At 54.7% G+C, this 20,788-nt stretch overlaps 5 protein-coding genes across 5 annotated transcripts; 2 read left to right on the top strand and 3 right to left on the bottom strand.

Annotated features, from left to right (window-relative positions):
- Positions 1-4,412: 4,412 nt before the first annotated feature.
- Positions 4,413-7,303, bottom strand: PV07_08088 (uncharacterized protein). The gene has a single exon (XM_016395218.1). It carries the CDS (start codon positions 6,768-6,770, stop codon positions 5,160-5,162), a length of 1,611 nt encoding a protein of 536 aa, XP_016248637.1. The 5' UTR covers positions 6,771-7,303; the 3' UTR covers positions 4,413-5,159.
- A 66-nt stretch (positions 7,304-7,369) lies between these two features.
- On the bottom strand, positions 7,370-10,297 carry PV07_08087 (uncharacterized protein). The gene is made up of 2 exons (XM_016395217.1): positions 9,733-10,297; positions 7,370-9,678 (listed from the first exon to the last, which is right to left on the bottom strand). Exons 1-2 carry the CDS (start codon positions 9,948-9,950, stop codon positions 8,040-8,042), a joined length of 1,857 nt encoding a protein of 618 aa, XP_016248636.1. The 5' UTR covers positions 9,951-10,297; the 3' UTR covers positions 7,370-8,039.
- A 297-nt stretch (positions 10,298-10,594) lies between these two features.
- PV07_08086 (uncharacterized protein) lies at positions 10,595-11,221 on the top strand (the record flags this gene model as incomplete). The annotated part of the gene is made up of 1 exon (XM_016395216.1): positions 10,595-11,221. One exon carries the CDS (start codon positions 10,595-10,597, stop codon positions 11,219-11,221), a length of 627 nt encoding a protein of 208 aa, XP_016248635.1.
- Positions 11,222-12,979: 1,758 nt separating this feature from the next.
- Positions 12,980-13,561, top strand: PV07_08085 (uncharacterized protein; the record flags this gene model as incomplete). Its single annotated transcript, XM_016395215.1, has 1 exon — positions 12,980-13,561. The coding sequence occupies one exon, from the start codon at positions 12,980-12,982 to the stop codon at positions 13,559-13,561; it is 582 nt and encodes a 193-aa protein (XP_016248634.1).
- Positions 13,562-13,978: 417 nt separating this feature from the next.
- On the bottom strand, positions 13,979-15,850 carry PV07_08084 (uncharacterized protein; the record flags this gene model as incomplete). Its single annotated transcript, XM_016395214.1, has 4 exons — positions 13,979-14,815; positions 14,890-15,101; positions 15,178-15,599; positions 15,714-15,850. The coding sequence occupies 4 exons, from the start codon at positions 15,848-15,850 to the stop codon at positions 13,979-13,981; spliced, it is 1,608 nt and encodes a 535-aa protein (XP_016248633.1).
- Between the last annotated feature and the right edge of the window lie 4,938 nt (positions 15,851-20,788).

Below are 20,788 nucleotides of genomic sequence, written 5' to 3'. Positions count from 1 at the left end.
TGCACCAAATTCAATGCAGTGGCCACTAGGCCTGGATTTTGCTGTGATCTGCCATCGGTCCTGCTGCGCAATAGAAGCCAAGGGAGAACTTTGGAAGCAAGCAGTGCAGCAGATCGGCGTAACGGTCACGGGCGCTGACAGCCTTCATTCTTGAAAGGATCTCCAGAGCCAGTTGAGACATCTGAGGAAGCTGTGCGTCTACCTTGTGCTAGCTCTGCAGACTGGCTAGCTACATGACAATCCCAAACCCGGCCGCTCCTGAAGACGTAATAGTCGTAGTGACCTGTTATGGCCAGTAACAAACCCACGCGTTCGGTGGGCACCGGTACAGCATCAGTCTCCGGTTTGTCGAGATGAGGAATGGCGTTGCTGCAACAGCAATCCAACACCGAAACGATATGGGAAAAGTACAATACCAGAGATACGCCCCTGCACGCACAAGAGGAGCAAGCCGGACGGCGAGCAGAAATCGTCCTGCAGCAACCCGAACCGGATATCTTGTGGTTACTCGGGCCCGGCCTACGACATGCCTGGTCCGATCAGCTGTAGGAAATCGCGAAGAGGAGTCGCCGACCAACAATGAAGCAACAGCAATGCTACGTCTGCCGAACGAGCGCCGTTCCGCGCATCCAGGCCTCTTCATTCTTTGGTCAGGAGCATGTCGTCCATCCACTATTATCTGTGGGGGCGTCTTTTCTGCAGAGGGTAGGTGGGCGTCGATACTACATGCTACTGTAGGTCTGCTGCAGAAGCCGATCCATTCTCCCCATCCCACTGCTTGTCCATTGGAATCCAAAGTTGCATGCCGGCAAAACAGCGAGCGCATCATTTCCTCGACAAGTATTCTCCCAAGCCTTGGTTTGCTTGGGCGTTGGAACCTTCCCGATGCCAGAGCAGCACTCGAGCACCGCCAAATGGCGCATCTTTAACGCTCGGGCGGTCCGGGTGCCAACTCTAGGTAGGCAGGCGTTGATCGATCCATCCCAGATCAGGTCCGCTAGACGTCTTTCAGCATTTCATGACGTGCGTTTGCTGTTCTCATTGCGCTGGTGATCCGTCGTGTCACACGAACGACCATAGTACACGCCCAGTCGCCGTTCACCTGGACCGGGTTGCTTGATCTTCACAGGGGCTCAGAGGAGATCCCATGCGCCCCCTCATGATGTGCGGCCTTCGATTGAGATCCCGCGGATTCCATTTCCACAGTCTAGCGCAGCACAGGAAAGAATGTGCAAGTTGACATCAGCAACAACTTTCTTCTGCGAACAATTACGAGCTGCAACTCGGGACAGGGGACGGCGACGTCAACGCACCCACCAGTGCTTCCTACACGTGCTTGCCTCTTGCACAGGGCTTTCCTCAGAAGGAACACCGTTGAAGGTACAGTGCGTCCGAGCATGCTCTCCTGACACATCCCATAGGCTGCGTGGGCGTTGGAACAAACGTGCAACTACTGTGTACACGTGTGGAAAGCTTTTTTGGCATCCAAAGCTACCTCGTTCACAACACAGGTCAGATGTAGAGGGCCCGTGACCTGTTCACTCTATATGCAGCTTTTTTCTTCACGACTACCGTACCACGCCTCCAGGCCCATATGTCGGCGATATGCAGCAAGCCACAGCTCATGGGAGCAACCGGACTTGTGTGCCATTTCGGCCCCCTTCTCTTGCAGTTTTCCTCTTAAGAGGCCCAGCATTCGGGGAGCATCGTTAATGTGCTACCTAGAGCGGTATGAAGCCTCAATGCTAGCTGCAATTACATCCCTGCGCTGCCGCAGCCTGGCTGTGTGTTTCAAGTGCTTACAAGTCGCATACACATGTCGCCCTGCCTTTCCAACGTTGCCGCAGAGGACAGTTGCAGCGAGCACGTTTACAAGGAGTTCCATTCGTTTGTGCCCGTCGGGACCAGATGCCACCTTCTTCAATCGGTCGATGGAGTTATCTATGGCCATGTCGCCGACGCTGTCCCTCTGGATCCTTTGTCGATCGAGGATGGAATCCCTCGGATGATGGAGGTATCGATTCGGCTACGCCTGCCTGCTCCCGCCCTAGACTGTATACAAGTACAACAACCCATCACCAGGGGCTGAGAAATAGCAGCAGGGGGATTCCATGTCTCCCAACTTCTTTGCACCCGCCCTTCTCTGGCCAGCACCCGCGCGTTCTACTCGTATCTGTCTACATATGCGCTACAACAACCAACAGGTGACGCGGTGGACGAGAATCTCTGATCCACCAACATGCACGCCCTGGCGCCAGGAGCATCGCCGTTTGGCCTTGACAGCTGAGTTGCAACGTGGGAGATAGTGTAGCATGCGCTCGCATCGCCTATCGTCCGTCGCCTTTTCACGTGCTCTTCTTATCGGCGCCCTTGGTTTTCTTCTGCCTAATCAGCGTAGGGGTTTCTTTTACTCCTTGAGCACTCTGGTCTCGGCCTAGCCCCTCCATCCCCTACTGATCCTTAACCAGGACTTACCTCGTTACTCCCCTGGATATTCTCGCAGGGTTGGAAAGAGGATCAGTAATACCAAAGGGTCTCAAAGCCATTCATTCCTACACGACCGAAATCAAGAAAACAGCCCCCCCTCCAATTCAATTTCCTGGGAACTCCTTCTTACCTGCTTGCTACTACTATTACAGGGAGCAATTATTAGTTGCCATATATGTACCTAACTAGCCTTCCTTCCCTCCCTTACATAAACCAAAAACCGGCCCACGGCGCTTCGGCATCCGACGTGCTGTGCTGTGACTACGAGGGTACTCGCTACCCGCTACCCGCTACTCGCTACAAACCATGTATATGTGCGCGCGCATATGTAGCTGCATCCCTATTCCTCTGCGCCCCCTATTGCATGCCTCCCCGGCTCCCATCGCGTGCAATTAGGCAGTGTTTTGGACCTCCAGGTCGTGACATTCGGGGCCCCTTCTCCAGCTACTGCTACTGCTGATTGTTGAATTTAGCAAAAAAAACGTGGTCGATTTGTCGCTATATACGGGTGACGAGGGGTGATCAACCCCCCCTTGCTCTCTCAGACCAGGAGAACGCCATCGGACTGCCTAGGACGTGTTAACCCTACGAGGTACGGAGTACTCTATCCTGCCTTTTCGGCCGACTTATCAACATTCGGGGTAGGTTTCCTCTCCGTTCCGAGGGCGGGATCACGCAATAGAGCCACCAACTGGCCTCAGGAATTAGCATGACCCTACGCGCGGTCCTCGTAGCCATGTCCTTCCTTCCCCCGCCGCCTCGCAGGATCCTCAAAGGCTGTCCAACAGGAGCGCAGAGGACTTTTCCAGTAAATTACGGAGGACGCCTGCCAGTCTGATTCCTCCAAGGGGGAGTGTACACATTCGGAGCTTTCTTTTCCAAACTCCTCTCTCCGGCCCCCAGGAGGTCTGGCCAGGCGCCAGGTGCCATCAACGCCACGTTTTTTTCTTCTTTAGTGTGTGGGTTTCTGTGCACTAGGAATAATGGACCTGGCTGACCTGGCTCGCTCGCTCGGTCATGTCCTTCGCTTCCGCCGCCGATAGACTGACATCGATGGACTATCCGGATCGGACAAGGCAGAACCAGAACCAGAACCAGTTTCACACTCGTTGGTTCGAAAGGATCAGGAGACATTATTATTCAGGGGAGCGAGAAGGATGAATGCTTCGCTAACTTCGCCAGCTTAAGCCCCTCTTGCTCCATGACTCATGCAGGACGCCCGTATAGCGCGTGGATGGGCTGGCTCGATCAGTATCGGGGAGGCTGGAGAGGTCGGGCGGCCTGAGACACGACCGTCCCTGTGAACAGGTGAGAAAGGGCCACGAAGAATCGACCGGTAAGGCGCTTTTCCACCTTGTGCTGCGTGCATGTTGTCGCCTACGACGAGCTACGGACACGGCGATACAGCTATACGAGCTTTTCCGGCTTTCGGCCCTCGATGGCCCCCCCCCCCCCCCCCCAAAACTACTGCTCTCTCGTAGTTTCAATGTCCGGGTGAGACAAGCTGGAAGAAAAAGTCGAATTTGATGATGCATCGTCTGTGGTGGTCAGCCAGAGAAGGTGAAGGTCGGCAAGCGAGTCTCTTTGAGCCCGGTTTGCCAGACGTTGGCGTCCAGGTGGCGCATGCAATGAAAAGCTGCCGGACAGCTCGTTCCTTTTCCACAGCTGCTGGCGACGGGGCCTTCTGCTGGGACATCGACTCGGTGCCGACTCCTAGGCTGACTTCTCCTTCGGGCCCCTTCCATTAGCCAAGGCTGGTACATGTCGAGGTTCAACGGTCGCATGAGGGCAGCTCTCTGAGAATCCCGCATGTGTCTGATCTGGTATGGTATGTGCTGAACGACAGGAGGAACGTGTCAAGCCCTAAGGTAAGGAATGAGTCTCAGAGTCACTCCCGTCTTCAGGCATAGTCTCCACCGCAGAGTGCCACAGAAAGAAATCCTCGACCAAGCATCTGCGCTGCACTATGTCCTTCTTCCCTCTTGATCTTTCTCCAAGGGAGGAAAGCTGGTGTTTACCGGAGCAGATGTCCTAGCGGGCTACAAACCCTGGATGAAGGAGGAATGAAGCACAACCCGATCAGTAGCTATTGATGCTGCTCAGTTCCTTCAAAACCCGAACCCGAGTCACAAAAAGATATCAGCGCCGTCCGCGTCTCTTCGGATTGGCCCTTGTGCCGTACCTAATTACTTTCCAGCTCTTTCCTTGGAGAAATGCAGGGAGACTCGGTCTCGTCCATCTCCTTTTCCCAACCCGCCTCCTGGGATTTTCCTTCTCGGTTCATACTTTCACCTTGCATTTCGTCCTGATATTGCCTCCGAAAGCCCCTATGGTAGCTCGGATCTGTCGCCAGCCCTGCTGCATCGATGATTGGAGGATCATCGTCCCCTTCCCATAGCATCTAGGTGGATAGAGATGTGGGCTGCACCACCTTGTTTCCACAGCGAGAGCGTTTCAGAGGAGCTCAAGTGGGATGTGGGTTTACCTGTAGTACTCGACATGGCGAAGATCCTGTTGTGACGTTTGCTTGTTTCGCGTGATCCTCGTTTGTAATGCCGAGCGCAATACAGTGTCTATTCAGTAGCAGCCCTAGGACTCTTCACCCTCTAATGTCCTGCGGTTGAGCACATATCTTCCCGTCGAAACATCGCTTCTTGACCTGCTTCTCCCGCCTATCGTGTCCCAGGCGACGGCGATGGGGAAATCGTTCCCTTTGCTTTCACGCTCCCGTTGGCCTGTACCATCCGCTCCAGCTCGGCGACTCTTCTCAGCAGCGCCGCCTCCCTCTCCATCGACGCCGCCTTCTCCTCAAGAAGCCCGGCGATGCGGTCGACGAAGGCAGCTTTCTCGGCGCGCAAGATCCGGATGCTGTCTAGGAGGGTGTCGTCTTTACCTTTTGGCCCGCCAGCCGCTTTCGAGGAGCTTACAGGCGCATCTAGGTCCCAATGTCGGCGGGAGACCTCCTCCACAGCAGTCTGGAAGTAGCCATCGCGGACGGCGCGAAGGACTTCTGGTCCGAACTCACCGTCTTCTTGAGTCTCGGCCCCGCGCAGAGGAAGGTCTTTTTGTTGGGCGGCAGCTGAATCCAGACGTCTAAAGGCGTCGCTGACATGGTCTCTGATAGCTCTTTCCCTTTTTTCTACCGATGGCGTTGGTGACTTTGGTGGTTCGGTTTCGGATCTCGACGATTCAACGGTGGAACTCCTCGTCAGATCTATGACATTACAACGTTTCGAATTCAGCGCCGGAGGAGGCATGGAAAGAGCTTCGTTCTCCTTGCTTTCTTTCGAGGATCTGGTGGGACCACGAACTTTCTCTGCGAGAGGTGCTGCCTCGCGCGAATGCCGTGCTCCCGCGCTCAAGTGCACAGCCATTGCGAGGCTCAGCTCCCTTTTCCGTCTCTGTAGTGCATCCTCATTCTCACTACCCTGAGGCGGCGGTCCAGGCGAGCGCAGTGTGTGAGTAAGTCCGCGCGAGGCTGCGTCGCTTAAATTCAAGCTGCTCCCCTTGCCGATGGTCGCGCTGGCCGAAGCCGGCGATGAAGACGTTTCCCCTTCCTCCGAGACTGGGGGGACGCTTTTCGCCATTGAAGAATTTGCAGGTTGTATACTTGCGGCGGAAGCCGGACTGACGGTTCGGGATCCGTCCTGAATGCTTTTCTGCAGCGGACTCCCTAAGCGGGGTCTCTTCACCTGTCTTTCTTCAACGATACGGATATCATCACTGCTAGCATCATCAACATCGTCGTCATCATCTCGTCTCTTTCCTTTGTCGTTCTTCCCGTTGTGATGTTTCCTCTTCACACTGCTCGGCCCGGTTGTCCCTTCACTAGGTCTCTGCCCAGTACTTGGGACAGCCACAACTCCACGCTGAGAGGCATCTCCACCTTTAGCAATGGCAGAACGGTCCGATGCGCGAAGACATTCTAGCTTCTCTGCCCTTGTCGGGAGGGGACCCAACATCTCCTCGGCGGATATGGTCTCCTCACATTTTGGGCAGCCGCGGTCGGGAACACATTCCAGGTATACGGCTTCCACAATAGTCTTGACGACATCTTCGGGAAGGGGGGTTTCGTCGTGACGCACTACCACATAGGGACAGACGGCATCGGGATCCTGAAACTTTGAGGGGTCTTGGGCATCCCAGTCGCTTCTCGTGACGGCTTCGTGCCACTTGCACCGGATCAAGCCGGCGGCGATGACCTCCCGAGAAGGCCTCGTAAGGGTGCGGCGCAGTTCAGATGCATTGCGCGCGGAGCAGTTGAGAATGTGGAAGAGGCACATATCTGGAAGGGTTGTTGCAAGACGTTCTTCTTGAGAGGAGCCTAGCTGGCAGCTCGAACACTCGAGCGAGTACAGGCGAGGAGCACTAAATCAGACTGGGAATGTCAGTTGTTTTCTTTCCTTTGTGAGTTGCTGGCTTAAGTGCCTTGGACAAGACCAGCGCTCAGAAGCTAGGAAAAGTCCTGATCAAAGTCAAAAAGGCCACTGGCGCAGGAGCAATTGGTCCGAGAAATTGTGAGCCAGTTAGAGAGTCTTGAAGCGGTGCCCTTGTTCTGAATCATGAGAAGCCAGATTCTGGAGATGTTCCCCGAGAGAAAAGTAGCTCTTCAGACGGCAGCGGGACGAATTACATCCAGGATGAAAAATGGTGCAGAGGGTGTCGCTCAGCTAAATTGGCTCTGAGCATCAGGCTGCGGAGGCTTCGACAAGATTCCAAGAAGACGGAAGTACAAAACGAATGGAGCGACCGAGGCGGATCGCTGCATATAGAGCGTAGTTCGGGGGCGGGTTTCGATCTGAAACGTGACTATGCAGGTCTTTGACGCGGGCGCTTAGAAAGTCACAGGTAGAGAAAAAGAGCAGCAAGAGTCATGACTTACCAAATTGACGATGGTAGAGGAGATGTATTCCTCCTCGATGGCATAGTATGTGCCTTGCCCATAAGTTTCTGTGACAATTAGTCAGGTAGGACAAGTGGGCATAAATTCGAGGAAGAGGTAAAGAAGGCTGGAGGCCAATGAGGGCAGACTTATACGAGCAGCAGTACACAGCAAACGCAAAGTGAAGCTGAAGGCCAGACCAAAAGTGGCAACCTAGAGAGTGACTGGGACGAACAGGCAAAAACGAAGAATGAATCGCTCTTGAAGCACTGGAATAGGTGACGATGGTGAAGATGCAGCAGAGCAGCTAGCGCAGTCGGTGAAGATTTGTGACCATTTCATTTGGCAGATTCTGACTCTGGCGCTTCGAAGCGCGAGGTATGGTGTGCCTCCTGTTGACAACTTGAATCCGCATATTTCCAGGCTCATGCCTATTGTTTCGTACGATTGGTAGAAGAGCCCCGGCTCATCTCATGAATAATTTTTCCTGTTTTCGACTTTCGTCCTAATACTTGGCACAAGTTCGAGACCAAGCCAGTCCCAGTTCAATGAACACCGTATCCTGGCCGTTTGGGTAACCAAGTGAACAACTAGCGGGTCCAACACGGGGGAGTGGTCCAGCCATTTCAGCAGGCTCGGCGCCCGTCCATTTGACTGAATCGCATCGGTCCTAGATGTCAATGTCATCAATGTCAATGCCCAAGTCCATGCTCGCAATAATCTCATCGTCCATTGCCGACTTGCGAATGGTAGGCAAACCCTTCTTCTTCTGCTGTTGTAGAACCACAGGCTTCAGGGTGCTGGAAGCGAGGGGCGTTGCACTTCGTGGAGTTCCATTAGCCAGCGAAAGCGGATTGGGTGATGCAGTTCGTGAAATGCTTGCTGATGCCGCAAGTCTCGGAGTTCCCACGCCATTGACCGGTGTGCCCGACCGACTGATATCACTTCCGCCCTCGAACAGTTCGTCGACGCCTGGAGCTAGGGTCTTCTTTGCTTTGCGTGCTCTCATCTCCGCAAGTTGCGCTTTCCGAACATTTTCTGCATTCAATCTCTGGTTGCGGCGATTGAGCTCAGCAAGGCGCTCTTGTTCGGGGTTGACGTAGGCGCTATCCTGCTTGGTCAAGGTCGTACCAAAAGCCAGTTTGATGGGCACGATGGATGCAAGTTGATTCTCCAATTCTTCGGCAAGATCCTCTTTCCCATCAGCGCGAGCTTCAGCAATCTTCGCCTTGAGATCCTCCTTCTCTTGGTTTCGGGTTATCTTCTCAACAAGATCGTTTTGAGCTTTGATCTTTTGCGAAATCTCTGCTTCGGTGAAGCGGTGGCTGATTAGCCGATTGATCTGGTTGAGCTTGGAATTGATGAATGACTTAGTAGGTAGCTTGCAATCCTCATTGGCCATGACAGAGCGGTATCGTCGCCATTCGTCGTCCGTAAACTTGGACATAGAGCATTCAAGGAATGACCATGATCTTTCTGCTTTGCCGTGCGCTGCCTTGACGTACATCTCGACGGGAAATGGCCTTCCGTTGGATCCAATCATGGCATATGGCTTGCCCTTGGTGAATCCCTTGATCAAGCACAGACGATATTCGTTGACTCCTTGGGTACGACCAGGTCCAAGGCAGACACGGGCATAGCAGTCGGTAATAGCATCCTCGAAACCAGGTGTGTAGCAAACTTGGGCAAAATTGTCACGACCAACACGAGCTCTCTGGATGTCGGCAAGTTCGGCGATGGGGTCGTCTTTTGGTGGCGTAGGGGATCGTCGCTTATACCGACGGTCGTCGTAGTCATTGTCACTCTCGCCCTCAGCATCCGCATCACTGTAGTCGCCCCGGGGTGACGCTGCTCTTCTCGCAAATCCGTCTTTCTTTCGCTGCTCTTCACGGAGACTCTTCTCTTCCCGCTGACGCTTGTAGGCTTCGATGGCACTGCTTGCCTCTCCGACACGACCGCCACCAACTTTTGTGCGCTGTCGAGTGCTCTTTCGCTGCGTGTCCTCCAGGTCTGCGGCGCTGGCCTTGCGCTTGTTCTTGGCCGCGTTCTTGGCCTCCTCTCGAGCTCGCGAGGCGACGAGGCGGCGAAGGGTAAGATCTTGTTCATGACGCTCGACCTGTTCACTTCGCTGTGCTAGAATCTCTTCTCGTTCGATCTCGGGCTTCGCTTCGATCCTGGCCTTGTCTTCGGCGTCATAGTAGAGCTTTTCGTAGGGGAAGATGGGTTTCTCATCTGCACCAGCGCTGAAGTCGGCCTCGGAATCAGACTGGGACATGGATGCAGACTCCGAATGTTGTGAAAGCAGAGAGCTGCAAAACGAACCCGTCAGTGATCGCAGTGTCAGGGTGAACCACGAGTCTTACACTTCATCTTCATCATCCGAGTACGTCTTGCGACGTTTGGTACGCTTGACGGCCTTTGCAACACCCTTGCGCGCCATGTCTGGAGATGGTGATTCTCTTGTTGGTTTCTTGGAGCGTGGCGGCGAGGGAGACTTTTGTTTGGGGGATGATGGCATGCTCTCTTCGCCGGAGGAGTCGCCTCCGGCGAGGGCAAGAAGTTCCGCATCCAAGTCGGCCATGGTGAGGCAGTAAGACGACTGTTCACTACGGTGCTAGTGAGACTAGGCACGTTCTCAGTATTGATGGTCAAAGGGAGAAGGTGAGGCGAACGGTCGGAGGAGGAAAAATGTTAGAGATTGCAAAGGCAGTGTTGTTCTTTGAAGCCTTGGTCGTTTGTGGAGGGTTGCGCTGAGGTCCGGCAGAAAATGTTAGATGGCAACCACCGATCTAAAGAAAGTCAAGTCTAGTGCAAAAACCAAATGAGGACAACTAAATGTGTCAAATGGTACACAGGCACAGTAAAACCAGAATAAATCTTTCGTAGTGAGAGAAGAGAGCGCAAAGGAGGACAGATGGTGAGGCTTCTTCGTTGGATTCTATGGTGGCACCTCGTATGGAGTTGACACGCCATTCTGGGAATTTACATGACTACGTTCTCGGCAAAGTTTCCAATATAATGACTCGCTGCATCAATGCTGATTGATCACCTGCAGACCATGCTCATGGAGAGCTGTTGGTCTTTGCCTCCAGTCACAATCAATTCACAAGTGATGGTCAATTTGTTGCCGTGATGATGCTCAAGAGCTGCGGGAGAGCCCTGTCTGGTGCTCCCAGATGCTCAAAGTCATGCTTGTCCTCTTCAAGACAAATCGCAGTCCGACAGATGTCGACCCAGGACACCTCTGAACCAATTCAAGACTCCACCCACCCTAAAACAGTGCTTTCCAATGAGCAGAGAAGATTCCTTGACAGTGCGCTACGTGTAAACCAGGCTGGCGAGCTTGCTGCTACCCTCATCTACACCGCTCAGGCACCACCTGTTGTCAAAGCCTACCCACATCTCCGTCCACTCATGAAACACATGTATGATCAGGAAGCCGGACATTTCAAAATCTTCAATGAACTTCTCGCGAAACACCGCATCCGACCGACAGCAATGTATCCAGTCTGGCAAGTGGCAGCAACTGTCCTGGGATGGACTACAGGAATGATGGGAAGAGAGGCTGCGATGGCGTGTACAGAGGCAGTGGAGACAGAGATTGGGAACCATTACAACGGCCAAGTGCGGGAGCTTTTCAAGTGGATGACTGAATTGAAAGAGAAAGGAGAGGAGCTTGATCCCGAATTGAAGGTCTTGATTGAGGAAATCAAACGAATACGTGATGAGGAGCTTGAGCATCTGGATTATGCCGTCGAGAATGATGCGAAAGAGGCACAGCCATACCAGCCGCTGACGGATGTCATTCGATATGGATGCAGGGGAGCCATCTGGATCAGCGAGAGAATATGAAAACAGCAGACGTCAAGCATGACCGTCCAGGATTCCCAATTTGATATTGTGAGAACTGGACAAATTGAGCACAGTCTCGACACTGCGTCAGCTGAGAGGTGACCGCTGGGATCACTGTCGTGATGAGATTCCCGTGGCCGCTGTTTCAGACTGACAGGTTGCTGAGGAGCAGGCTATCAGTGTCAGGACGATGTCCTTCCGACAGCCGCTGGACCAGTCACCCACCATGTTTGGAGGCCCTGAACTCCTCCAGTACGGATCCTTGCCAAAGATCGCTGTGCACAGCCTGAACGATGGATTTCGAGCAAACGCCGAGTTTGACGCACTGCGATCGCTAGTGGTTATTGAGACGACGCAAGGCTCATCGCAGTATCAATTTGTTGGCGGAAGGGTCCGTGACGGGATCTCATATCCTTTGGATACGTGAGGAGACCCTATGATTCAAGTCGTTAGAGGAACATGAACGGAAGACGGACGCTATTCACACTTGATTGGGTCAAAGCTTGTTGTTGGAGATTGTTATCGTCATATCTTGATGACGCTCCTAGGCGCCTTACAACAAGGCATCGATTGCTGCCCGCTTGGGCCTATCTGCGTCCAGAGACACCGCCCGAGCTCGACCACCGGCTGTCTCCAACGACCGCCTTGACTCCATGTACTCCTTGCAAAAGCGGCAAGGAGACATCTTCCAGTCCTCCACTTGCTTCACCCCTTTACACATCTCCTTGACTGGCATCATCATGATATATTCCAAGCCGCCCTTGCACCGAACCACCGCATATTCCACGTGTTCTTCCCCATCAACACACCCGAAATAAACAATCTTGATTGCATAGCACATTTTGCAGTCTTCGTGTCGTACAGAGGGGTTGTTGTCGTACGATTTTTGATTAAGAAGAAGAAAAGCTTGTAGGCTGAGGGCAGGGATTCGGTCGGCAGGCAATAGGTCAGAACGGTTCTTTGGCTGCTGGTTGAGCTGTTCAGAGCGGAGATGACTGCTGCAAGTAGCCGTCCGTCCTCTTGAATGGCCTGTATGCAATGATTTGTTGATGAATCTGTGGTTTGCTTGATGTGAGACTGTGGAACTTGATGTTTGCTGTGCTCTCTGGTGCTTTCTTTGCTGCTGATGTGGATGTGGGACGCTTTCGAGCTGAAGAGGTCATCCAAGAGGTTCGGTAGTATTCAAAAGAGTCGGAGATCTGGGACAAGGGTGGTTTGGATGTGCCCTTGGTAGAGAAAGAGAGTGTTTGTCTGGTGGTTACCGACAGTCTGTGACAAGGGAAGCGTCACTCTGATCAATTGCAGGTGGACGAATTTCGTTCGAGAGAAAAGCAACAAAGGAATCGTGTGCCCTCGTCCTTGCTCTTCTGTTCAAGACAATCGCGGCTGGAGAGGTTGCGCTTTCCTGGAGTCGAGAAGCAGAATCGCGGCATAGACACTACGCTCTGCAGCGGTTGATTCATGCTTCTCCCTCCTTCTCTCAAAACCACTCCCGACATCCATTCACGCAGCTTAGTGTCAGCAAACATCCATTCACGACATCACAATCACCTCTTTGCCGCATGACCACAGCAATCATTCACATCAGCAATCAGACCTTCACATTTCTGACTCACTGGGGGTATAATAACTCATCTCTCTCCTGGCGGAAGAGCATCAGCAATCTACCATTTCACCCTTCCTTCCACAAGTCTCGCAGATTCAGAACCTCGATCGCACCACTGCCGGTGGTATCATACCAAGCGCTTTTCCGTGACCATGTGCCGCATCAAGCTACACATCTGCCCCTATCCTGACCACGATCCAGTCTCCTCCCTTATCTTCAACCCGAAGAACGGTCCTCTATGGGAACTCTGCAACAACCCACGGCCTTGGGGTCGCCTCTCCTGTGGCAAGCTTGAGGTCGAACATCCCAAACAACTGACTCGGTCCGGTGCACCTCTGTCCTCTCCAAACCCCACGACCACCGACTCATGCAACTCCGAGCAATGCGAAAAGCACAAACAAGAGTTCCCCGAAGGTCACGGACCCGTCCTAGTCAACCCAATCGCGCCCATGGCTGCCGGCGAAGCACGACCTCTAGGAAAGCCCTGTAAATGGTGTACCGCGGTTCTCCGACTGGCAGCAACAAAGTCAAAGGAGATGCAGAAGCTGGCACAGACGGAGATTGCAGAGGTGGAGCGGAAGATGAGTGAAGACTCCGAGTTGAGGAAGATGCACAAGGAAATCGCGGACAGGGAGCAAGAATTGAATCGAATGAGACACAGTGCGTGGAGGAAGGCGACAGCGATGATGGATGATTTGGTTGATAAGAACGCAAAGAACGAGACGCAGGGCTGAGATGCTCAGCTGTCTGACATGATTCTTGGTCCGGGAGTACGAATTCTATCTCAGCAAACAAGGGCGGTTTGGTATTCTTGGTGAGGCATTGTCCGGTGAACATTCAGATAGCACAAGCCACAGGCATATGGCCAGCAATTGGGCTCGAGACTGCATCATGTTCTGGGGAATCCGTTGACTTCTTGTACGCTGCTCGCCGGAATGCCTTTGTCTCCACTGTCTCTGTACAACTTGTCTTTTCTCTCTGCCCAGAGAGAAGTTGCCGAAAGGGAGCAGCGAGAGATGAAGCAGTCCGTCATAGTTATCCAAGTGCGAGCAGACCAAGTCCACCCCTGGAACCCTCAATCTACTCGCATATCTGCAATTTCCGCGGGCCATTCGCTCCAGAAAAGGAACGGCTTCGCTACCAAAATCCATCTACTTGACCTTGATGCGGATCCCTCGACTCCCCTTGCGGTTCAGCGGCGCGACGCCGTCGCCCACGATCTCGACGTCGCTCGCCCAGTCGGTCTCGAAGAGCTCCAGGGCCCCGCGGTCGCCCTTCATCTTGACCTCAGGGCTGCCGTAGACGCGGAACACCATGGCGAGGGTGAGGAAGATCTCGGCGCGCGCCAGGTCCACGCCGACGCACTGCCTTGCGCCGCGCGAGAAGGGCACCAGGGACTTTTCGCGCGCGGCGCTAGCGGGCCCGTCGAGCCAGCGGTCCGGGTTGAAGGACAGCGGGGCCGGGAAGACGGTCTCGTCGAGGTGCAAGAGCATGCCCGTCATGGACAGCGGGGTCGCCGGGGGCAGGACGTAGCGTCTGCCCTTGTGCCGGTGCCGGTCGACGAAGACGAGCGCGTGGTCCGGGGTGAGCCGCGGCAGGCGCGTGCTCACCCCGTTGCTCAGCCGGAGCCCTTCCTTGACGCAGGCGGCCACGTAGGGCAGCTGCTCCAGCACCGCGAGCCGGGGCGGCCGGGTCGGGCTCGGCATCGCCACCAGCAGTTCCGTCTTCAGCCGTCGCAGCAGCTCGGGCTGGGAGAGCAGGCTGAAAAGCGTGCACGACAGCGCGGCCGCGGTCGTGAGCGTGCCCGCGACGACCGCGGCCTGCCCTTCCTGCCAGAGGCGGGAGGTGGACTTTTCGGCCTCGGGAAGGTCACTGTTCAGGATCTCGTGGAAGATGGTGGTCTGGGCCGCCGCCGCCGCCGGCGTGGGGGATTTGGACACGGCGGTGTCGCGTTGGCGTTGGATGAGCTCGATTTGGGCTTTGATATCCTGGCTCACTATCGTTCAGCAAAGTGCACACCACTTTTTGGGAGGGGGGAGGACATGGAGAAGGCCTGACTCACTCGCCGAAGCTTCACGTAAGACGCCATGCTCCGATTAAACATGATCGTCAGGTCGTCCGGGAGGAGCTGCGTCAGCGAGAGAAGGAAGGGAAACTGCTTGGTCAGATGGCCCCTTGTGCTCCGCGCGAGCGAGGCGTCGTGGAAGCTCGGGTCAAAGTCTCTGGCCAGGACGCGGTTGTCGTTGTGGCCCAGGACATACTGCTCGGCGATATCTGCGTGATATCAGTGTCTTGAGGGTAGCAAACAAACCAGCCAGCCAAAGGCCGGTGCAGTGGGTGTAGTACATACCATTGGTCAGGGCCGCAAAGGCCAGCGAGATCGGGAGAGGGTCACCCAGCATCTGGAACTCCTCGAACCGGGCGAGCAGCTTGCGCACCGCGTCCTCGATGAGCGGCTGCAGACTCTGCACTCTGGCCTTTGAGAAAAAGGGGTTCAAGGCGCTGCGACGCAGGAGGTGGTGATCGTGCCCGACGGTCGCCAAGGTCGAGTCCGGCAGGCCAAACTGGCGATAGAACCACGACCACTTGTCCCGCTTCTGCTTCTGCGCCGCCGGCGCCGCAGGGCCGGCGTAGATGACATCGTAGAAGTCCGGGTCGGCGAAGTGGACTTCGGCCGGGTTGATGCGGACAATGGGGCCGTAGCGCTCGTGCAGTTTCTGGATCTTGAACGTGTACTGCCCTCGCAGGACGACGTCGTAGTAGAACTCGTACCTACACAGCGCGGTTAGCCAGTCAGTCGCTCGCACTCAAGTCATCGTCGTCACTCGTAAAGCAGGGGTTTGACCCCTTTTCTGGGGGGGATCTCCCTCGGGATTTCGCACTCACCAGTAGCTGACCTTTGCCAGCAGAGGGCCAGGGATGTGTGCCAGAGGGGAGAAATATACGCGATTGACGCACAAACCGAGCAGGGCCGTGGCGAGCAGCACCCCGGCGGCGACGGCCACCACATTGCTCTGGTCCATTGCACAGGTTTCGTAGAATCCGAGACTCCGAATCTTGTCAGCAGCGTGTCTCACGGCGCAGGGGAGCAAAGGACGACATTAAGCCTGATGTCGGATCGGCGTTGTGCGTATCGTAGCATCGGTCTGGCCTGCGGCAACCACACCCACGTGCGTCCGCCAATTGGCCGGCGTCTAACGTTGTCGCTGGGGCAGCTTGGGGGATCAACAAGAGCTCCATCTGTGCTTTATGGAGCGTCACTATGAAGATGGGCTTACCCTGGATTTATCCTCTGGGAAAACAGAGTGCCTCTTCCTTAGGGAGGTGGACTACGGAGGAGATGATAAACATAAGGCTGTGTCCGAACAAGGCTGTGCTTAGATAAGGCTGCGCGTGGATAAGGCTGCGTGCAAACAAGGCTGTGTGTAGATAAGGGGTGCCTACTAGACAGCACTACGAGGGACCCGGTACATACGCTACTCTCTCCCTTTGGGCTGCCACTTTAATCTGATACGTTCTGGATGGCGGATCGTCACCGTCAGACCCACCCGTGAGTCTTGGACGACACGCTCAACCCTCCGTCTTGCGTCTTGCATGGTTTCGCCCTCTTCTTGAACCGGCGCCGCACGATGGTTGCGGAACAGTTGGGCGACCACCGCCACAAACTCGACCTGCGAGAACTTTTTCCCGGGGCAGATTCGCGGCCCGTGCGACCAGGTGAGGAAAGAGAGGCCCTCGAGCGGACCGGGGAGCAATTCTTCCCGGTCCGGGGCTGAGGGGGAGGTATCCTCGGCGGCACGGGAGATCCAGCGAGAAGGGCGCCAGACGTGGGCGTCGTGGCCCCAGAGCGCGGGGTTCGTCTGCGTCGCGGCGTTGTTGACAAGCACCGACGTCTTGGGCGGCAACACCACGGTCTTGTGGCCGATCCGGAGTCTCTGCGACGAATCCCCCGTCCAGCGAGGGATACCGTTGAGCGGCGAATAGAGCCTCAGAGTCTCGTACAGGATGGCCAAGCACCGCTTCAGGCGCGGGAACACCTCTTCATACAGAGGAGCGCCATCCTCCTCCTCCTCTCCATTTCCCATCACATGCTGAATCTCTTCGCCGATCCAGTCCTGCAGCTCCGGGTGCGCGGCCAGAAGAGCAAGCCCATAGGTCAGCGCGTTTGCCGTCGTCTCGTGTCCGGCGAGGTTATACAGGAACAAGTTGCCATAGATCTCGTCATCCGAGAGCCAAAGTCGACGGGTTCGGTCCGTGTCCACATGGAGCTTGGCCTGCTCCGAGACCCTGACGAGCGTGCTCATCAGATTGTGCGTGTTTCCACCTTGGCCTCTAGCGTACGCCTCTTGTTCGGCCTTGACCATTTCACCCAGGTGTCTCCTGCACTCCACGAGTGATTTTCTGACTCGCTTGAACGTGCGAGGTAGGAGCCAAGCCGGGGCGTTCGCCGCCGACTTCATGACAACGGTGGTGAATAAGCTGTCCATGAGGATGTGGATGGCCTCGAGAAAAGAAAACTCATAGCCAGCTTCGGGTTTTCGATACCGGCTGTCAAACGGCTGCGGTCTGCCGAAGCCTGCACCGCTGAGGACGTTGAGGGCGAGGGTGTTGGTATCGTCTCGAATGGTGCCTGCCTTTCCGGGGCCCGCTGAGATCCAAACCGTCAGCATATCCCTCGCCTGTCTCGCCGCCTCACTCCACACCAACGCACTATTGCGCTCGTTGAACGGCGGCGTTGTGATCCGTCGATGGCGCTGCCAGGTCTCCCCTTCGACACTCAGCACGGATGGCCCAAAGAGAGCAAACGGCGCAGAAATGGCGGAACTCTTTGTGAAATCTTTCCACCTTTGCAAGAGGTCGACTGACGCGTCGACATCGCCGACGACAAGCTGACATTCTGCGGGGGTTACGACAACGAAGCCGTCCCCATAGCGGCCGTGCATTTGATATCTGTGCTCCCATGGCCAGCCGAGAAAGCTGTACCCGGCAAAATCTCCCAGCCCAAAGGGAAGCTGCTGGATCAACGGAGCAAGCAGCGGTCTGGCAAGTATCCAGAGCGGGTTGAATGCGTCGACTGGGGTCAGAATAATAGGCAGGCCGATCCTGGCGGCAATCATATAATTACAGACCAGGCCGTGAACCGTCCATATAATCGAGGCTGCAATGCCGCCAGCGAGCAGCGCAAGGATCATGTTGGTCTTTGGAGTATATGCATCCACGTTTCGCGACCTCTCTCTGCATTCGATTGAATCTGCCAAAGTGTTGCTCAAATCTCAAGTGACAGTAACGAAAAGTTCGTAGATCCCTGAATCAGCGACGGTCGCAAAGGTCCTCAGGTCGCAAACACGGTCATTAATAGCTGTGCAATGGTTGACCTCACCACCCGCGTGCTGGGGAGTATCACACCGCGCCCTAAAAATAAGGAGCACCTAAACATAGATGACCTGCCAACATTCCTCCTCCCAATCGGTGTTTGCTGTACAATCCAGACGCGTCTGCAACGTACAAATCAGGCCGCTGCTTGCGTAGACATACCCCTTGACCTCGTATTTCAATGGTGCTGTCGTCGAACGAGGCTGACCGCTGACGTAAGCCAGTCATCCTCGTCACCTTTTTGACCGGCGTTTTCGAGCTCAAGAAAAACGATCCCGGGTTATCGAGATGTGACGATCGGATCGGGCAGTTCCGAGTCCAGTGGGTGCCAACTTGCTCTAATGGGGCGGAATGGTAAGGTCCAACTCGAGTCGTTGTTTTTCTCGCAAGCTGGAGAACTTTCAGGATTGAAAGTGGAAAAGATGATAGATAACATCGATCGAAGATCGACCAAAGGTGTCTCTCGATGAATATGCGAAGGGAGAGACCTGGTGTCTAGGCGACACGTCGTATAGCGATGTCATTCGATGGGGAAAAGGATGATGTATTGACAATCTCGGTAGTCTTATCGTTTCCAACATTGATCTTCGACCTACCGATGCATTCCCTGCTCTCAATACACTTGCACAGGCACTGGCCTGATATCATCTCCCGCACTATCATCGTCGCTATTGTCCGAGGCATACTCCCAGTGGCGTTGCTTGCGGGAAGATTTGATTTTCAACCGGTCTTTGAGAAGCTGCGACAATACCGACGTCTGCGCGACCAAGAGATGTGTGTCCGTCAAGACCGAATGGGTTTTGAGGCTGTTCGCTTCCGCGAGCCTGAAGGACGCCCCGGCCGGGACATTACGGACCTTCCACACATACTTCCAGCATCGGTCGGCGGTACGCCACGGTGAGTGGTCTCTGTACTTCCGTTCCTTGACCTTTTTCAGACATGTAGCCGGCGAAAGCGATCTGTTGATCGTAATTGCGGTCTCCAGAGTGGTAAGTGTGTTGTTACCTCGCCCACATAGCCGTTTGGACTGGGTGGCAAGTCGATCTTCCACGAGCACTGCCACGGTCATCGAATCTTCTGTATCCTTCAGCAGGCTGAGCCATCGATGGTCGTTGGGTTGGAGCTCGAGGCGATGGACCTTCCGTTCGTGGGGTGGCTTCCACAACACATTGAACACATTGTGGCGGCTGTCATATCCACTTTTGCAGAGAGCCCGGAGGCAAGCCAGGAATGCGTTTCCCAGGTCGTCTCGCATGTGGGAATTGTTCTCCCACAGGTACACAGTTGCAAAAGGATCACCGTCTTCTAGAGCACGGATGAGCCTCTCACGAGTGTTTTCATCGTCGAACTTGCATCGATCGATCACTGCCAGCATGGTATCGGTGCTTAACAACTCCACCAGGCGGACACGTCGAGCATTGAAAGTGCACGCAGAGACGAGCACACCTCGAAAATCCATCAAGTCTCGTGGGTCCCAGCTTCGCGGGTGGTTCTCCCATTCTTCGAGCAATCCTTGTTTCAGAGTCTGCCCTTCGTCTGTTTGTATGCTTGCCGTGCCTGACACGCCGACGCCCGAATGGGATAGACTCACACCCACCGAGGTGCTGGACACATAGTTGAACCACCCGCGAGAGGACAGTGGGTGCAATTTTTGGGAGCCTCGCATTCTGGACTTCAGATCAGACATCGAGCAGTGACAAGCATACCATTTCATCTTCGGGCTGTCGGTGGCCCCTATCAACATGGTCGAGTTGTCCTTCAGCGGTTCTGCCTGTCGCATTTGTTGTAAATGTACCGGAGTACTTCTGTCCGGCTCGGAATCCTCGCCTGATAGACTGCTGGCGTCTTCCTGCTCGTCATGTGGCGCTTCTCGTTTTCTCCAGTGACACCTTCGTTCGTTTGGGAGTAACTGGGGACCGTGGCGGCTTTCAATGGGGTAAAGGTGGCCACCACCTACATTGTAGTGATCGATCAGACCGTCCATCCCATCAGCAGGGACTGTCCAAAGCGGACCCCATATCATAGCAAAGTGATCCGCCCTCGCAGAAAGGTAGAGAGGCTCTCTAGGCATGTCGGACTGACGGTGAAAAACCCAGACCTTACGGCCGCGTGCCAAACCATCCAGGCAGGCAAGCCGGTAAGGCTTGAAAAGGAGGATATGCTCCGAATTCATAGTGTCATCGAAGGCAGTAGGAATACGGATGAGATTCCCGGAGCTTTCGCGGAAAGCTGCCGACCTGTGAGCGTTCAAATGTGACACCATGGCTAGATCAATTGTCTGTAACATCATCTGCAGATATCTGATGAGGTCTTCAGACTTGCCATTCCATGGCTCGATGATCGAGACCAACTCAGATCCTGATTGGACCTCCTTTTCAGGATTTAATAGCGGAGAATCCTTATATATTCGCCAGCAATCGGCCAAGTCCTCGTTTTTGGCGAGTGTAGCGCGCGCCCGGCTTATCAGATCACTTAGTGAAAGAGACTGCTTCTCACTCACCTTAACCACTGAGACGACGTTTCTGTAGAACTGATATACCAGAGCGGTGGCTGAAACATCCTCGCCTGAGATGGCATGAAACTTTGAC

Source organism: Cladophialophora immunda (genome assembly GCF_000835495.1).
Source record: "Cladophialophora immunda strain CBS 83496 unplaced genomic scaffold supercont1.4, whole genome shotgun sequence".
In the NCBI taxonomy this organism is placed as follows: domain Eukaryota; kingdom Fungi; phylum Ascomycota; class Eurotiomycetes; order Chaetothyriales; family Herpotrichiellaceae; genus Cladophialophora; species Cladophialophora immunda.
The sequence above is the reverse complement of the archived record's forward strand: the minus strand, read 5'-3'. Positions and strand labels throughout refer to the sequence as shown.